The sequence below is a fragment of the Heptranchias perlo genome, chromosome 11 (assembly GCF_035084215.1).
Source record: "Heptranchias perlo isolate sHepPer1 chromosome 11, sHepPer1.hap1, whole genome shotgun sequence".
Classification (NCBI taxonomy): domain Eukaryota; kingdom Metazoa; phylum Chordata; class Chondrichthyes; order Hexanchiformes; family Hexanchidae; genus Heptranchias; species Heptranchias perlo.
The window spans coordinates 56,119,839-56,135,722 of NC_090335.1; the positions used below are offsets into that span (position 1 = coordinate 56,119,839).

The 15,884-nt window shown below is 43.8% G+C and overlaps 1 protein-coding gene across 1 annotated transcript in view; it reads left to right on the forward strand.

Moving 5' to 3' along the window:
* Window positions 1-15,884, forward strand: part of zbtb11 (zinc finger and BTB domain containing 11) — a 41,730-nt gene that overhangs the window by 12,272 nt on the left and 13,574 nt on the right. Inside the window, exons 7-9 of the mRNA XM_067993094.1 lie at window positions 5,696-5,840; window positions 11,593-11,710; window positions 12,701-12,859. Coding sequence (XP_067849195.1) covers window positions 5,696-5,840; window positions 11,593-11,710; window positions 12,701-12,859 — 422 coding nt within the window. The remainder of the gene's footprint in view (window positions 1-5,695; window positions 5,841-11,592; window positions 11,711-12,700; window positions 12,860-15,884) is intronic.

A 15,884-nucleotide genomic window follows, 5' to 3' on the forward strand; every position in this document is an offset into this window, starting at 1 on the left:
CACTGTTGTGCAGATTGTGGATTAGTTCCAGTGACATCACTGAAATCTTTTTCACCATGTTTTCTGTTCTCAACTGTGATATTGTCTCCATGAGGTGTGAGAAATATTTAATGGAGGTGAATCCTTCACATGGTAGAAATACATATGTGAGTGTATATATAAAAAATTTTATTAATGTATTGTATGCTACAAAAAAGAAAATAGTGGAAAATTTAACTAACATTGTCTTTTTCTCAAATTAGACTTTGATGAAATGGTTCCTTATGGTATAAACATTTGATTTGGTTATTAATGTCTGCAACACTTCATAAAACAAGATCTTTTTACAACAGTGAAAAATATGCTGTGAAGAATCTTAATATGTTTTCTGGGTAACTGATGTAAGCATATATATAAAAAAAATACCAAAGACTGGACTGCTTGTTTAATGCAACATTATTATTATGGAAAGAAGCTGTAGTATTCATATATATTGCCTAGTAAAATTTGATATTACTTGTGCCTAATCACGTTGGACATGGAAGAGCTGCCTGACGCCACCCCCAAAAAAAGCGAAAATGTAAACCAGTAATTGAACAATGGGAGGATTTCAAGGAGGAGTTGATTCGGGTACAGAGTGGACACATTCCCATGAGGGGGAAAAGGAAGGGCATCCAAAGATAGAGCTTCCTGGATGACTAAAGATATAGAGATTAAAATGAAACAGAAAAAGGAGACTTATGACCTGTAAGGTTCATAATACAGTAGAGAACCAAGAAAGTACAGAGGAGATCTAAAAAAGGGAATAAGAGGGGCAAAGAGAGTATGAGAGTAGATTAGCAGTTAATATAAAAGGGAACTCAAAAGTCTTTTATAAACCTATAAATAGTAAAAGGGTAGTCAAAGGAAGGGTGGGGACAATTAGTGACAAAAAAGGAGATAGTGTGGAGGCAGAGAGTATGGCCGAGGTACTGACTGAATACTTCGCATTGGTCTTCACCAAAGAGGATACTACTAATGTAGCAGTAAAGGAGGAGATAATAGCGATGTTGGATAGGATAAAAACAGATAAAGAGAAGGTACTTAAAAGGTTGGCAGTACTCAAAGTAGAAAAGTCACCTGGTCCGAATGGGATGCATCCTAGGTTAATGAGGGAAGTAAGGGTGGAAATTGCGGAGGCTCTGGCCACAATCTTCCAATCCTCCTTAGATATGGGGGTGCTGCCAGAGGATTCGAGAATTGCAAATGTTGCACCCCTGTTCAAAAAAGGGGAGAGAAATAAACCCGGCCATTACAGGCCAGTCAGCCTAACGTTGGTGGTGGGAAAACTTTTAGAGGCAATAATCTGGGTCAAAATTAATTGGCACTTGGAAAAGTATGGACTAATAAATGAAAGTCAGCACAAATTTGTTAAAGGAAAATAGTGTTTGACTATCTTGAGTTCTTTGATGAAGCAACGGAAAGTGTTGATGAGGGCACTGCGATTGATGTGTATATGGACTTTCAAAATGCATTTGATAAAGTACCACACAATGACTTGTTAGCACAATTAAGGCCCATGGGATTAAAGGGACAGTGGCAGCGTGGATACAAAACTAGCTAAGGGACAGAAAGCAGAGAGTAGTGATGAACGGTTGTTTTTCAGACTGGAGGGAAATATACAATGGTGTTCTCCAGGCGTCAGTATTAGGACCTCTGCTCTTTTTGATATATGTTAATGACCTGGACTTGGGTATAGAGGGTAGAATTTCAAAGTTTGACTGTGACACGAAACTCGGAAGTGTAGTAAACCACGTGGAGGATAGTAACAGACACCAGGAAGATATAGATAGACTGGTGAAATGGGCAGACACATGGCAGATGAAATTTAACAGAGAAGTGTGAAGTGATGCATTTTGGTAGGAAGAGAGGCAATATAAATGAAATGGTACAATTTTAAAGGGGAACAGAGAGACCTGAGGAAGTATGTACACAAGTCTGTGAAGGTGGCAGGACAAGTGGAGAAGGCTGTTTTTAAAAAAAAAGCATGTGGGATCCTGGGCTTTATTAATAGAGGCATAGGGTACAAAAGCAAGGAAGTTATGCTAAACCTTATAAAATGCTGGTTAGGCCTCAGCTGGAGTATCATGTTCAATTCTGGGCACCACACTTTAGGAAGGATGTCACGGCCTTAGAGAGGGTGCAGAAGAGATTTACTAGAATGGTGCCAGGGATGAGGGACTTCACTTATGTGGAGAGACTGGAGAAGTTGGGGTTGTTCTCCTTAGAATAGAGAAGGCTATGGGAGATTTGATAGAGGTGTTCAAAGTCATGAACAGTTTTGATAGAGTAAATAAGGAGCAATTGTCTTCAGTGGCAGAAGGGTCGGTAACCAGAGGTCACAGATTTAAGGTGATCAGCAAAAGAGCCAGAGGTGACATGAGGAAACATTTTTTTACGCAGAGAGTTGTTATGATCTGGAATGCACTGCCTGAAAGGGTGGTGGAAGCAGATTCAATAGTAACTTTCAAAGGGGAATTAGATAAATACTTGAAAGGAAAAAATTTACAGGACGATGAGGAAAGAGTAGGGCAATGGGACTAATTGGATAGCTCTTTCAAAGAGCCAACACAGCGATGCCCTCTGCCTCTACAAGATGATCTTTTTTACCCCTAATCCATCCCATCCTTCCTTTGACTACCCTTTTACTATTTATGTTTATAAAAGACTTTTGGGTTCTCTTTTTTTAAAGCTACTAATCTATTCTCTTTGTCCCTCTTCTTCCCTTTTTTAAACCTGCTCTATACTTTCTGTATTCTTGTTTGGTTCTCTACTGTATTATGAACCTCACATTTGTCAGAAACCTTTTTGTGTTTCATTTTAATCTCTATATTTTTAGTCATCCAGGGAGCTCTAGCTTTGGATGCCCTTCCTTCCCCCTAGTAGGGATGTGTCTACTCTGTACCCGAACCAACTCCTCCTTGAAGGCCTCGCATTGTTGAATTACTTTTTGACGCCAATCTACCTGGGCAAGATCCCTTTTTAACTCACTGAAATTTGCCCTCCTCCAGCTAAGCATTTTCACACTTGATGTTCCTTGCTCTTTTCCATAACTATTCTAAACCTAATGATATTATGATCGCTGTTCCCCAAATGCCCTCCCCCCACAACTGAACTATACTTCACCTACTCCACTTCATTCCCCAGAACTAGATCCAGCATGGTTTCCTTCCTGGTTGGGCTGGAAACACTCTGTTCCAGAAAGTTCTTGTACACATTTCAGGAATTCCTCCCCCTCTTTGCCCTTTACACTGTTACTGTCCCAGTCTATATTAGGATAATTGATGTCCCCCATTATCACTACTCTATAGTTCTTGCATCTTTCTGTAATTTGCCTGCAAATTTTCTCCCCTATCTCCTTCCCACTGTTTGGTGGCCTATAATTTACACCAGTAGTGTATTAGCTCCTCTATTGTTCCTTAATTCTAACCAAATAGATTCTGTGTTTGACCCCTCAACGACATCATCCCTTTCCAGTGCTATAATAGCTTATATGATCAATACTGCCAACCCCCAACCCCCCTTTCTTTCCTGAATACTTTGTAGCCAGGACTATTAAGTACCCAATCCTCCCCTTCTTTGAGCCAGGTCTTTGTTATTGCCACTATATCATAGTCCCATGTGGCGACTTGAGCCTGCAGCTCACCAACCTTATTTACCATGCCATGTGCGTTTTCGCATATGCACTCTAAACTAGATTGCTTTGCATTTGTCCACCGTCTGATCCCTCCTATTTGTGAACTATTCTTTACTCTAATGCTTCTTGTCCCTCCCAGTCCTCTGTGCACCTGGTTTCTCCACTCTAATGTTTCATCCTGGTGCCCATCCCCCTGCCAAATTAATTTAAACCATCCCCCACAGCACTAGTTAATCTTCCCATGGGGACATTGGTCCCAGCTCTGTTGAGGTGCAACCCATCCATCTTGAACAGATCCCTCCTGTCCCAGAACTGGGTCTCAATGTCCCAGGAATCTGAAACCCTCCCTCCTGCACCAATGCAGCCATGTATTAATCTGTCTTATCCAACTATTCCTATACTCACTAGCGCGAGGCACTGGGAATAATCCAGAGATTACTACCTTTGAGATCCTGCTTTTTAACTTCCTCCCTAGCTCCTGAAACGCTGACTCCAGGACTTCGACCCTTTTCCTTCCAATGTCATTGGGTTCCCATATGGACCACGACTTCTGGCTGTTCACCTTCGCCCCTCAAAATGTTCTGCACTCTCTGGTGATGTCCTTTACCCTGGCACCAGGGAGGCAACACACCATGCGGGACTCACATTGACGGTTGCAGAAACGCCTGTCTATCCCCCAACTATCGAATCCCCTATAACAACTGAATTTCTTTTGCTCCCCCGTGCAGCCGAGTCTCCCATGGTGCCGTGGATTTATTCCAGACTGCACTCCCCCCGAGGTGTTCAGCACTCAGTACTGGTTTGTGAGCGCCACACTCCTGCACTGCCTGCCTGTTCCTCCTAGTCTGCCTGGCGGTCACCCACTCCCTCTCCGCCTGAACTCTGCAGCTGCAGGGTGACCACCTCCTGAAACGTACTATCCATGAAACTCTCCGCTTCCCGTATGCGCTGTAGTAACGCTAGCTGCCCCTCAAGCTCAGAAACTCTGAGCTCGAGCAGTTGGTGGCAGTTCTTGCACATGTGGTTTTCCAGGACATGGTGTTCTGGAGTTTCCACATGGCACAGGATGTGCATGCAACAGCCCCAGCTGCCCTGTCATGTTAGCTACAGTTATTTAAACTGTTTGTTTAGCTTTAAGGCAATTTACCTTTCATCTAACACTAACCACTAAAAAATACTAAGCAACCACTAAAGATACTAACCACTAAGAACAACAACCACTAAAAATATTAACCAATGAACTAAATATTTACTGACTTACCCTCTGTGTTCCTCCTTGTCTTGAGGTCATTTTTTGATTTTTTTTCTCCTTGACTTTTGATTCCTCACACTGCTCCCTTTATGCTCTGCTCAGTCTTAATCTTAGTCTTTTTAAAAATTTTGTGTTTTTTAAATTTAAGTTTTAAAAGTTGATAGTTTAGTTTATAGTTCCTTGCTTTAAATCACTTAGCAGCGCCTTCCCACAATCACCAAATTCCCAATTGAAAGTCCTCAATCTGTTAGTAATTCACTGCGTTGGAGGTCCAAGCTCTGTGCTTTTGCAAACACCTGGTCAGGAACCTACTTACGGTTGATTGTCTGTTAACTACTAACTGCCACTGACTTGCAGCTTTTTAAAGTTATTAAACTAAGTTACATTTCAGTTTGATAAAAATAAAGCATACTTACTACTGAATTCCTACACTTACCAAATTCCCAGTTGAAAGTCCTCACTCTGTTAGCAGTTCACTCCATTAGAGGTTCACTCTCTGTCTTTGCCAACCTCTGTGTTCAAGCTGTGTTAAGGAAGATAAAATTGCCAGGGTTCCCTCTTCTGATTGCTGTACAGGTGTGGACACTGGTTGAGGACAGGATCAAGTTTGACTTACACATAAATAATGGATAGTCGGACGAGATGCCAGAGGGTAAGCGATGCCTGTGTAACTACAACCCAGTGAGGGAGTTAACACTTTCAGGACAGGAGTGGACAACTTTAGATTGTTGCACTGTTAAACAGAAAGATTGTTGCAGTATTTTAACTCTATTTTCTCCATTCTTTAGATATGTGGAAAGACCTTTGGCTATAAACATAGTTTAAGACTACACATGGCTCACCATGAAGGTAAAAGGGAATTCAGCTGTGAAATCTGCGAAAAATCCTTTGCTACAAAACGCAGTCTTCAGGAACACAATAGTGTTCACACAGGTAAGGAAATAGACGTGTGCCAGAAAACATAGTCGCTGGAGCAGTTGTCAGTTGATGGGAAATGTATGACTTCCTTGTTACTGTCACAGTGTGATTTATCCAGTAACAGCCAGATATCAAACTTGTGAGATATCTCTCTTTGCTTCAGTTGTTTCTGGTTGCACCCTGTTTGACCACTACATAAATTTTTAATAAGTTACAATGACTGTATCTTCTGGAGTAAGGAGAATTTCTGCTGGTTGACTTTAACAGTCGCTTTTTGTTGAAATCATGGAGCTATTCCCAGTTGAAGATAAAGAACTTTTCACCATTTCTTTGTGGCAGTATGGAGTCTATGATGTGTTAATGTACTGTGAGTTAAAGGGGAAGGAAAGTTGGTGCACTTTTTGTTCTCAATAATCCCTTTTTGTAGAAGGAAATATTAGCCTCAGAAGTTTGATTGACATTTGAAAAAAGCAATTTTTTTACCAAGATGAAGATGAGTTAGGTTCCTTGCTGACCACTGAAATGATGTCAATGACAGGGTATCTCCCTGTGCATCCTGATATGACTCCATTGGAAACAGTGTATACCTCCAGCTCATCCATGCTGCCTGTATTTTTTTTTATATTCGTTCATGGGATGTGGGCGTCGCTGGCAAGGCCAGGATTTATTGCCCATTCCTAATTGTCCTTGAGAAGGTGGTGGTGAGCCGCCGTCTTGAACCGCAACAGTCCGTGTGGTGAAGGTTCTCCCACAGTGCTGTTAGGAAGGGAGTTCCAGGATTTTGACCCAGCGACAATGAAGGAACGGCGATATATTTCCATGTCGGGATGGTGTGTGACTTGGAGGGGAATGTGTAGGTGGTGTTGTTCCCATGTACCTGCTGCTCTTGTCCTTCTAGGTGGTAGAGGTTGCGGGTTTGGGAGGTGCTGTCGAAGCCTTGGTGAGTTGCTGCAATCTATCCTGTAGATGGTACACACTGCAGCCACGATGCGCCGCTGGTGAAGGGAGTGTATGTTTAGAGTGGTGGATGGGGTGCCAATCAAGTGGGCTGTTTTGTCCTGGATGGTGTCGAGCTTCTTGAGTGTTGTTGGAGCTGCACTCATCCAGGCAAGTGGAGAGTATTCCATCACACTCCTGACTTATGCCTTGTAGATGGTGGAAAGGCTTATGGGGAGTCAGGAGGTGAGTAACTCGCCACGGAATACCCAGCCTCTGACCTGCTCTTGTAGCCACGGTATTTATGTGGCTGGTCCAGATAAATTTTTGGTCAATGGTGACCCCCAGGATGTTGATGGTGGGGGATTCGGCGATGGTAATGCCGTTGAACGTCATGGGGAGGTGGTTAGACTCTCTCTTGTTGGAGATGGTCATTGCCTGGCATTTGTCTGGTGCGAAAGTTACTTGCCACTTATCAGCCCAAGCCTGGATGTTGTCCAGGTCTTGCTGCATGCGGGCATGGACTGCTTCATTATCTGAGGGGTTGCAAATGGAACTGAACACTGTGCAATCATCAGCGAACATCCTCATTTCTGACGATGATGGAGGGAAGGTCATTGATGAAGCAGCTGAAGATGGTTGGGCCGAGGACACTGCCCTGAGGAACTCCTGCAGTAATATCCTGGGGCTGAGATGATTGGCCTCCAACAACCACTTCCTTTGTGCTAGGTATGACTCCAGCCACTGGAGAGTTTTCCCCCTGATTCCCATTGACTTCAATTTTACTAGGGCTCCTTGGTGCCACACTCAGTCACATGCTGCCTTGATGTCAAGGGCAGTCACTCTCACCTCACCTCACCTCTGGGATTCAGTTCTTTTGCCCATGTTTGGACCAAGGCTGTAATGAGGTCTGGAGCCGAGTGGTCCTGACAGAACCCAAACTGAGCATCGGTGAGCAGGTTATTGGTGAGTAAGTGCACTGACGACAGCACCTTCCATCACTTTGCTGATGATTGAGAGTAGACTGATGGGGCGGTAATTGGCCGGATTGGATTTGTCCTGCTTTTTGTGGACAGGACATACCTGGGCAATTTTCCACATTGTCGGGTAGATGCCAGTGTTGTAGCTGTAACCTGCATCAAGTCCCACTCACCCATCACTCCATCCTCACTGATTTACATTGGTTTCCAGTCCCCTGAAGCTTCACATTTAACATTCTTATTCTGCTTAAACCTGTCTGTGGCCTTATCTCTCCCAATATCTGTAGACCGTTCCCCTCACCCTAGTCTGTGTGCAACCCCCTCCCTTCACCACATCACTGTCAGTTGTGCCTTCAGCTTCCTAGCTCCCACTCTCTGGAATTCCCCCTCCCCAAACCCCGCTGCCTCTCCACCTCTCTTCCACCTTTTGGTGGCAGTGGGAACAATGCTCAGACACTCCTGAGTAACCCCAAGAAACCATGTAACAAGTTTTCTTGGGTCATCACAGACCAGTTAGTAGTCATACCCCTGCTGCTTAGTACGGAGCCACTCTGGCTCACTCACCATCAGTGACGTCACTGGAACAGCCAAACAGGGAGGGAGGAACACCTTTCTATTACATTTTTAAAAAAGGTCAATCAACATTTTAAGGCAGGTAATATCTTGTCCTGTAAGTGGGAGGAGCCCATGGATTTCTTCTTTATCAAGATCAGAACATTCCATTCATCTACCTCCACTGCTTCCCCTTTCCCCTTGACCTTAAGTCAAACTGGTTTGATGAAAACAGTGATGATATAAAAAGGTTACTTGATGAGAAACAACATCTGCATTCATCATGGATACAGGACAAGTCATCAACCAAGAAGAAGGAAGCTTCATGATAGCAGTTGTAAACAACTCCAGACCGAACTAAGGATTATGTGTGACACCTGATGGAGCAAAAAGTCAGATGAATTGCAGTCCTATGCTGACTGGAATGACATGAAGAACTTCTATGATATACTTAAGAGCATATGTGGTTCTTCTCACAGACAAAAGTCTGATCCTGAAAAGATGGGCTGACCATTTCCAAAACGCTCTAAATTAAGAAATCAGCTATCAATCATGACATAATGTGGAGATGCCGGTGATGGACTGGGGTTGACAAATGTAAGGAATCTTACAACACCAGGTTATAGTCCAACTGTTTTATTTGAAAATCACAAGCTTTCGGAGGCTTTCTCCTTCGTCAGGTGAGCGAGTGTGGGATTCCATGGAAGGTTACCGCATTTATAGTCAAAGAACAATACCTGGTGATTACAGATAATCTTTCCAACTGCCCGTTGTCAAGGCAATCAAAGTGTTCAGACAGAGTGATGTTACCTACCTAATCATGACATAGGAAGTGCTAGTTGTAAAAAGACCGAGGTCCATCTGATTTGTCTTCTACCATCCTGGTAGTCATATGATACAACAATAATGGAGTTGTTGACCAATCTTGCCAATCAATCTCTATCATTTACTCTACAACAGACCCTGACATGAGGCAAGGAAACCCCCAATGGAGACCATAGGTCCAAAGTCACCTGTTCCTCCCAAATGTTGAGGTGTTTGACTAAGTAGTGGTCAGCAAATGGTGTATATCTTATCTGGGGTAAACACCAGAACCAAGTGTCATCCCATTGAGTGCAACCGGATGGCCTTTTCCATCTGAGATGGTCGGTTCTTTTGCAAGGATATCATTGAAGGCACATTGAGGCAGCTGATCAATTTTGGTGGCAGTGGGAGCAATGCTCAGACGCTCCTGAGTAGCCCAGGAAACCATGTAACAAGTTTTCTTGGGTCATCACAGACCAGTTGGTAGTCGTACCCCTGCTGTTTAGTATGGAGCTCAAAGTATACAGGGCTTTTGTTCTGACGACCCTGCTTTATGCTGTGAAACTTGGAAAACATTTGCACGCCACATTAAGAAACTGAATCACTTTCGCCTGAGACAGCTAATGAAGATCAGCTGGCAAGACAATATCTCTGACACCGAAGTTGTGACATGCCAAACGTAGATACTCTGATCATGAAGGCACGGCTTCGCTGGTCAGGTCATGTGGTGCGAATGTCCGATGAACGAATCCGGAAGATCGGGCACATTGACAACTGAAAAGCAATCTCGTGGTGAGATCGGACAGCAAAAGAGATATTAAAAACTGCTTAAAAGCAACTCTGAAAAAGTGCAAAATAGATGTCCATAAGTGGGAACAACTTGCTCAGGATAAGAAAGCATAGAGAAAAACCATTCTACTATTGTGAGGACCTTCACATTGCCGATGCTGATTGTAGACGCCAGCTGAGGACATCTCACCTGAAAAATCAAGATCCCTTACCTAGCGTATCCGGGATCCACTGTTCACTCTGTGGATGTTCCTTCCTAGCAAAAATTGGTCTCATCAAAGGATTCACTGCAGAAAATGAATTGATATTTTGGCTGTCGTCTTCAATGTTGAAGGATGAATGAACAAAGTCAAACCACCCAGTCTCTCTCCTGCTCTAGCTCTTGAGCCCCCATTTTTCCCTGGTTCCCCACCCCCCCCCACCCCACCCAAACCGGCATTGCAAGCTCAGTTCATCCATGCATTAACCTCCTGCTCCCTAAAGCTAATTCCCACTAAACTCAAGACCACCCAAATTCTCGACCCCATGGTCACATTTTAAAGTATTCCCTCTCCCTAGTGCTGTCCCCATTGCTTTCAAAACAGTCATCATCACCCACACTTTTTAAAAAAAATACACTTTCAACCCCTCTATCCTTGCTAACTCACCCCATCTTTAAACACCCTCACCTCAGTCCTTGAAGCTGTTGTTGCCTCCCAGTTGCAACTCCCTGTTGGATTCTCTTCAATTCAGTTTGATCCCCCTCATAGCACTGAAATGACTCTAACCAAAGTCACAAATGACATTCTGTGTGACCAGGAGTGCATTATCCATCTCAATCTCTATCCAGCTTTCAACATGGTTAACCACACTATCCTCCTCGAACCACTCTCCTCCATCGTCCAGCTCTGTGGAAGGATCTATTGTGATGGCATTCCTTCCCAGCCTTGCATAGTTACCTTCAGAGTCCGTCAAAGATGCACACTTGGCCCCCTCCTCTTCTTCACCTACATGTTGCCCTTGACGACATCTTGCTCAGACTTGCACATTTATACCGACAAAACCTAGTTCTACTTCTTAACCCCTCCGCTGCCTCTGTGCTGTCAGACTGCTTGTCTGACATCCAGTCTTGGCTAAGTTTTCTTTGGTCAAAGAGGTGGGTTTTAAGGAGGTCTTGCAGGAGAAGACAGGTGGAGAGGTTTAGGGATTGGGAAGACCGAAGTCAACATCTTTGCCCCCTGCCACAAACTCCAATCCCTCATCATTGACTCTATCCCTTTCCCTGGTAACTGTTTCAGATTGAACTGGACTGTTTGCAACCCCAAGCTGAGTTTCCAACCCTATTTCCTCCCAATCACAAAGATTACCTACTTCTGTCCATCTAACATCACCTGCCTCCACATCTACCTCAGTCTGTCTCCCGCTAACCTCATGGCTTGGCATCTCTATTTTCCTCATGATTTTGTGAAGCACTTGGGACATTTTTTTTATTTAAAGCACTATATAAATGCAAGATGTAGTAGAATAAAAAGATGGAATACTTTGAATAAAATGTACTAACCCATGCCTTTCCTTTCCCCTTAATTGCTTTCTTAGAAAACTGGAAAATGTATCACAAAAATGCTCCAAATATGTCTTGTACTTTTATGTCCATTTGTTAAGTACAGTTTTTGTACATTTGTGTTTAAAAGGCATTTAAGTTTTGCTTGGTATGTTGTTTATTTCAGGTGAATCCAAGTACCTCTGTTCAACTTGTGGAAAATGTTTCAAACGTGCCTCTGGTCTTAGCAAGCACTTGAAGAGACATTTGCCGAAGCCTGAAATCAGAAGCTTTCAGTGCACCCAGTAAGTTGGCACAATGAAATGATTTACTATCTCACGCTTTTGCAGAGCAATAGAAACTACATTAGAGAAAGGATGTATGTATGGGTTCCACAGTGACTGGAACAAGATGTCTGAGGACTGGAATCTAGAACAATCTCTTTAATATTCTTGGCATAGATACGTACTGTGATATTTACAATTTTAAAATGATCCATGTATTATAAGGAGAAATCCATGTTGGTCTTGCACGGTAGATAGAATTTTTCAATTATGGTTGGCCACCATCACAACTCACTTATAACTTCCATTACTTTACAAGGTTATGTAGTGAGACCACTTATATAATCTAGGATATATTCTACAGGACAGATTCCGTCTTCACCGTTAGGGCGATAATTTGGCAGAGCGATGGCCCACCTGCCCTTTACGGAATCTACCCATTTCATTCAGTTGATATCAGTGGATTGAAAATTCGACTGGTTCTATAAAGGGCAGGTGATCTGTTCTGCCAGATTACCGCCCAGGTGATACAGACAAGAAAGGACCCCTACATGCCTGTAGAGGTGAACATGTCCTGCAAATTGAAAGGTCAGATTTAGTTGCTGCACAGTGAAAAATTGGAAAGAGATCGTTGCAGATGTGATTTTATACTAATCCAGTTTTAAATTGAGATATTTTGAACATCGTAAATTAGGAACTAGGAATGTCTCCACTGGAATTCTTCACAACTCCCTAATTTCTGGAACGCATGCTTTTGCTTCTGTCGTCACCTACTCCCATCCAGGCTCTACCATACAATTTTATTTGCAGATTCTGGGTTCATTTATACTTTTGCTGTTTAACTTCCTAATCCAGTCATATAGTCAAATTGCGGTTCTGCCGATCTGATTGAATATCTTGAATTTGAAATATTTCCTAAAATGACTAGAATTAGGTTAAACTGCTGACATTATAGTAGTTATAAAATTTAAATGGAAATGTTTTTTGAGAAGACGTCTTCATTTTTTGTAGATGTGAACGAAGTTTTTATGAGGCACGGGACCTGCAGCAGCACATGTACAAACATCTCGGGGTGAAGCCATTTCAATGCCAGATCTGTGGGAAGTGCTACAGCTGGAAGAAAGACTGGTATTCTCATGTAAAAGCACATTCTGTTACAGAGCCATATAAGTGAGTACTGTTGATTCTTGCCAAGGGAGAATAACTTTTATGTCACAAATAGGTTCAACAGTCCCATCACGGGAACTCCCATTTAAAATGCTGGTATATTACAATGATGTTTAAAATGCATATTAGTTTTGATTGTCAACAGAATACTTTAAGAGTTTTGTCGTGTGGAAATCATGTCTTCCATAAATTAGGTTAAGACGATCCATCCAGCTCATTTCATAAAAGGTGCCGAACGGTCATCAGCAAGATTTTTAAAAATTGTTTCTGTCTAACATGGAGTCAAGCCGACAATTCACAAGCATAGGTCCATATGTAATCTACAACACTGACAACCCAGTCTGTTATTTGAATTCAGTTTTAATTTGAATGTTAGTCTGCTTTTTGCTGAACATAATAAAATACAGCTGTTGTTTCTAGCAATCCTGTAGTAGTTACGTGCACGTTCTACTGCTGATGCTGTCAAAGTACTTTTGAGATCATTTGTGACAAGCAACTTTTTCTTGGCAAAACTGAATTGATCTTCAAAGGAGCGTTGTGGAATTCAGTTTAGTTTTAGATGTCCAGTAGCATGACCATTTAACATCCTTGCAGGATGTTATGATTCAGAACAGACCTAGCAGCTCAAAACTGGGCATCCATGAGGCGCTGTGGGCCATCAGCAGCAGCAGAATTGTATTCCAGCACAATCTGTAACCTCATGGCCCGGCATATTCCTCACTCTACCGTTACCAACAAGCCAGGGGATTAACCCTGGTTCAATGAGGAGTGTAGAAGAGCATGCCAGGAGCAGCACCAGGCGTACCTAAAAATGAGGTACCAACCTGGTGAAGCTACAACTCAGGACTACATGCATGCTAAACAGCGGAAGCAACATGCTATAGACAAAGCTAAGCGATTCCACAACCAATAGATCAGATCAAAGCTCTGCAGCCCTTCCACATCCAGTTGTGAATGGTGGTGGACAATTAAACAACTAACGGGAGGAGGAGGCTCTGTAAACATCCCCATCCTCAATGGCGGAGTCCAGCACGTGAGTGCAAAAGACAAGGCTGAAGCGTTTGCAACCATCTTCAGCCAGAAGTGCCGAGTGGGTGATCCATCTCTGCCTCCTCCCGATATCCCCACCATCACAGAAGCCAGTCTTCAGCCAATTCAATTCACTCCACGTGATATCAAGAAACAGCTGAGTGCACTGGATACAGCAGAGGCTATGGGCCCCGACAACATCCCGGCTGTAGTGCTGAAGACTTGTGCTCCAGAACTAGCTGCGCCTCTAGCCAAGCTGTTCCAGTACAGGTACAACACTGGCATCTACCCGACAATGTGGAAAATTGCCCAGGTATGTCCTGGCCACAAAAAGCAGGACAAATCCAATCCGGCCAATTACCGCCCCATCAGTCTACTCTCAATCATCAGCAAAGTGATGGAAGGTGTCGTCGACAGTGCTATCAAGTGGCACTTACTCACCAATAACCTACTCACTGATGCTCAGTTTGGGTTCCGCCAGGACCACTTGGCTCCAGACCTCATTACAGCCTTGGTCCAAACATTGACAAAAGAGCTGAATTCCAGAGGTGAGGTGAGAGTGACTGCCCTTGACATCAAGGCAGCATTTGACCGAGTGTGGCACCAAGGAGCCCTGGTAAAACTGAAATCAGTGGGAATCGGGGAAAACTCTCCAGTGTCTGGAGTCATACCTAGCACAAAGGAAGATGGTAGTGGTTGTTGGAGGCCAATCATATCAGCCCCAGGACATTGCTGCAGGAGTTCCTCAAGGCAGTGTCCTAGGCCCAACCATCTTCAGCTGCTTCATCAATGACCTTCCCTCCATCATAAGGTCAGAAATGGGGATGTTCGCTGATGATTGCACAGTGTTCAGTTCCATTCACAACCCCTCAGATAATGAAGCAGTCCGAGCCCACATGCAGCAAGACCTGGACAACATCCAGGCTTGGGCTGATAAGTGGCAAGTAACATTCGCGCCAGGCAATGACCATCTCCAACAAGAGAGTGTCTAACCACCTCCCCTTGACATTCAATGGCATTACCATCGCCGAATCCCCCACAATCAACATCCTGGGGGTCACCATTGACCAGAAACTTAACTGGACCAGCCATATAAGTACTGTGGCTACAAGAGCAGGTCAGAGGCTGGGTATTCTGCGGCGAGTGATTTACCTCCTGACTCCCCAAAGCCATTCCACCATCTACAAGGCACAAGTCAGGAGTGTGATGGAATACTCTCCACTTGCCTGGATGAGTGCAGCTCCAACAACACTCAAGAAGCTCGACACCATCCAGGACAAAGCAGCCCGCTTGATTGGCACCCCATCCACCACCCTAAACATTCACTCCCTTCACCACCGGCGCACAGTGGCTGCAGTGTGTACCATCCACAGGATGCACTGCAGCAACTCGCCAAGGCTTCTTCGACAGCACCTCCCAAACCCGCGACCTCTACCGCCTAGAAGGACAAGAGCAGGAGGTACATGGGAACAACACCACCTGCACGTTCCCCTCCAAGTCACACACCATCCTGACTTTGAAATATATCGCCGTTCCTTCATCGTCACTGGGCCAAAATCCTGGAACTCCCTTCCTAGCAGCACTGTGGGAGAACCTTCACCACATGGACTGCAGCGGTTCAAGAAGGCGGCTCACCACCACCTTCTCAAGGGCAATTAGGGATGGGCAATAAATGCTGGCCTCGCCAGCGACGCCCACATCCCATGAACGAATAAAAAAAGGATTTAATTGTACTTTTAATTTGGAAACCAGCTAAGATGGATTTTCAACATTTTGTGATCAAGGTGAGAAAGGAATGTAAGAAAGGCGACATATTTGCTTCCCTCTTCTGTATATAGCAATCAGGTATAACACAGCTGTGAGTGACTTCAAAAGGTGTTGACACGCGACCTTCATCTATTACTCGGGCCTTCATACCAACTTGTAATTGTCGAATAATATTCACAAATCTGCCAGGGCAGAGATTCTGGTGCTCTTCTCTACAATTTCCTTGGTTTGG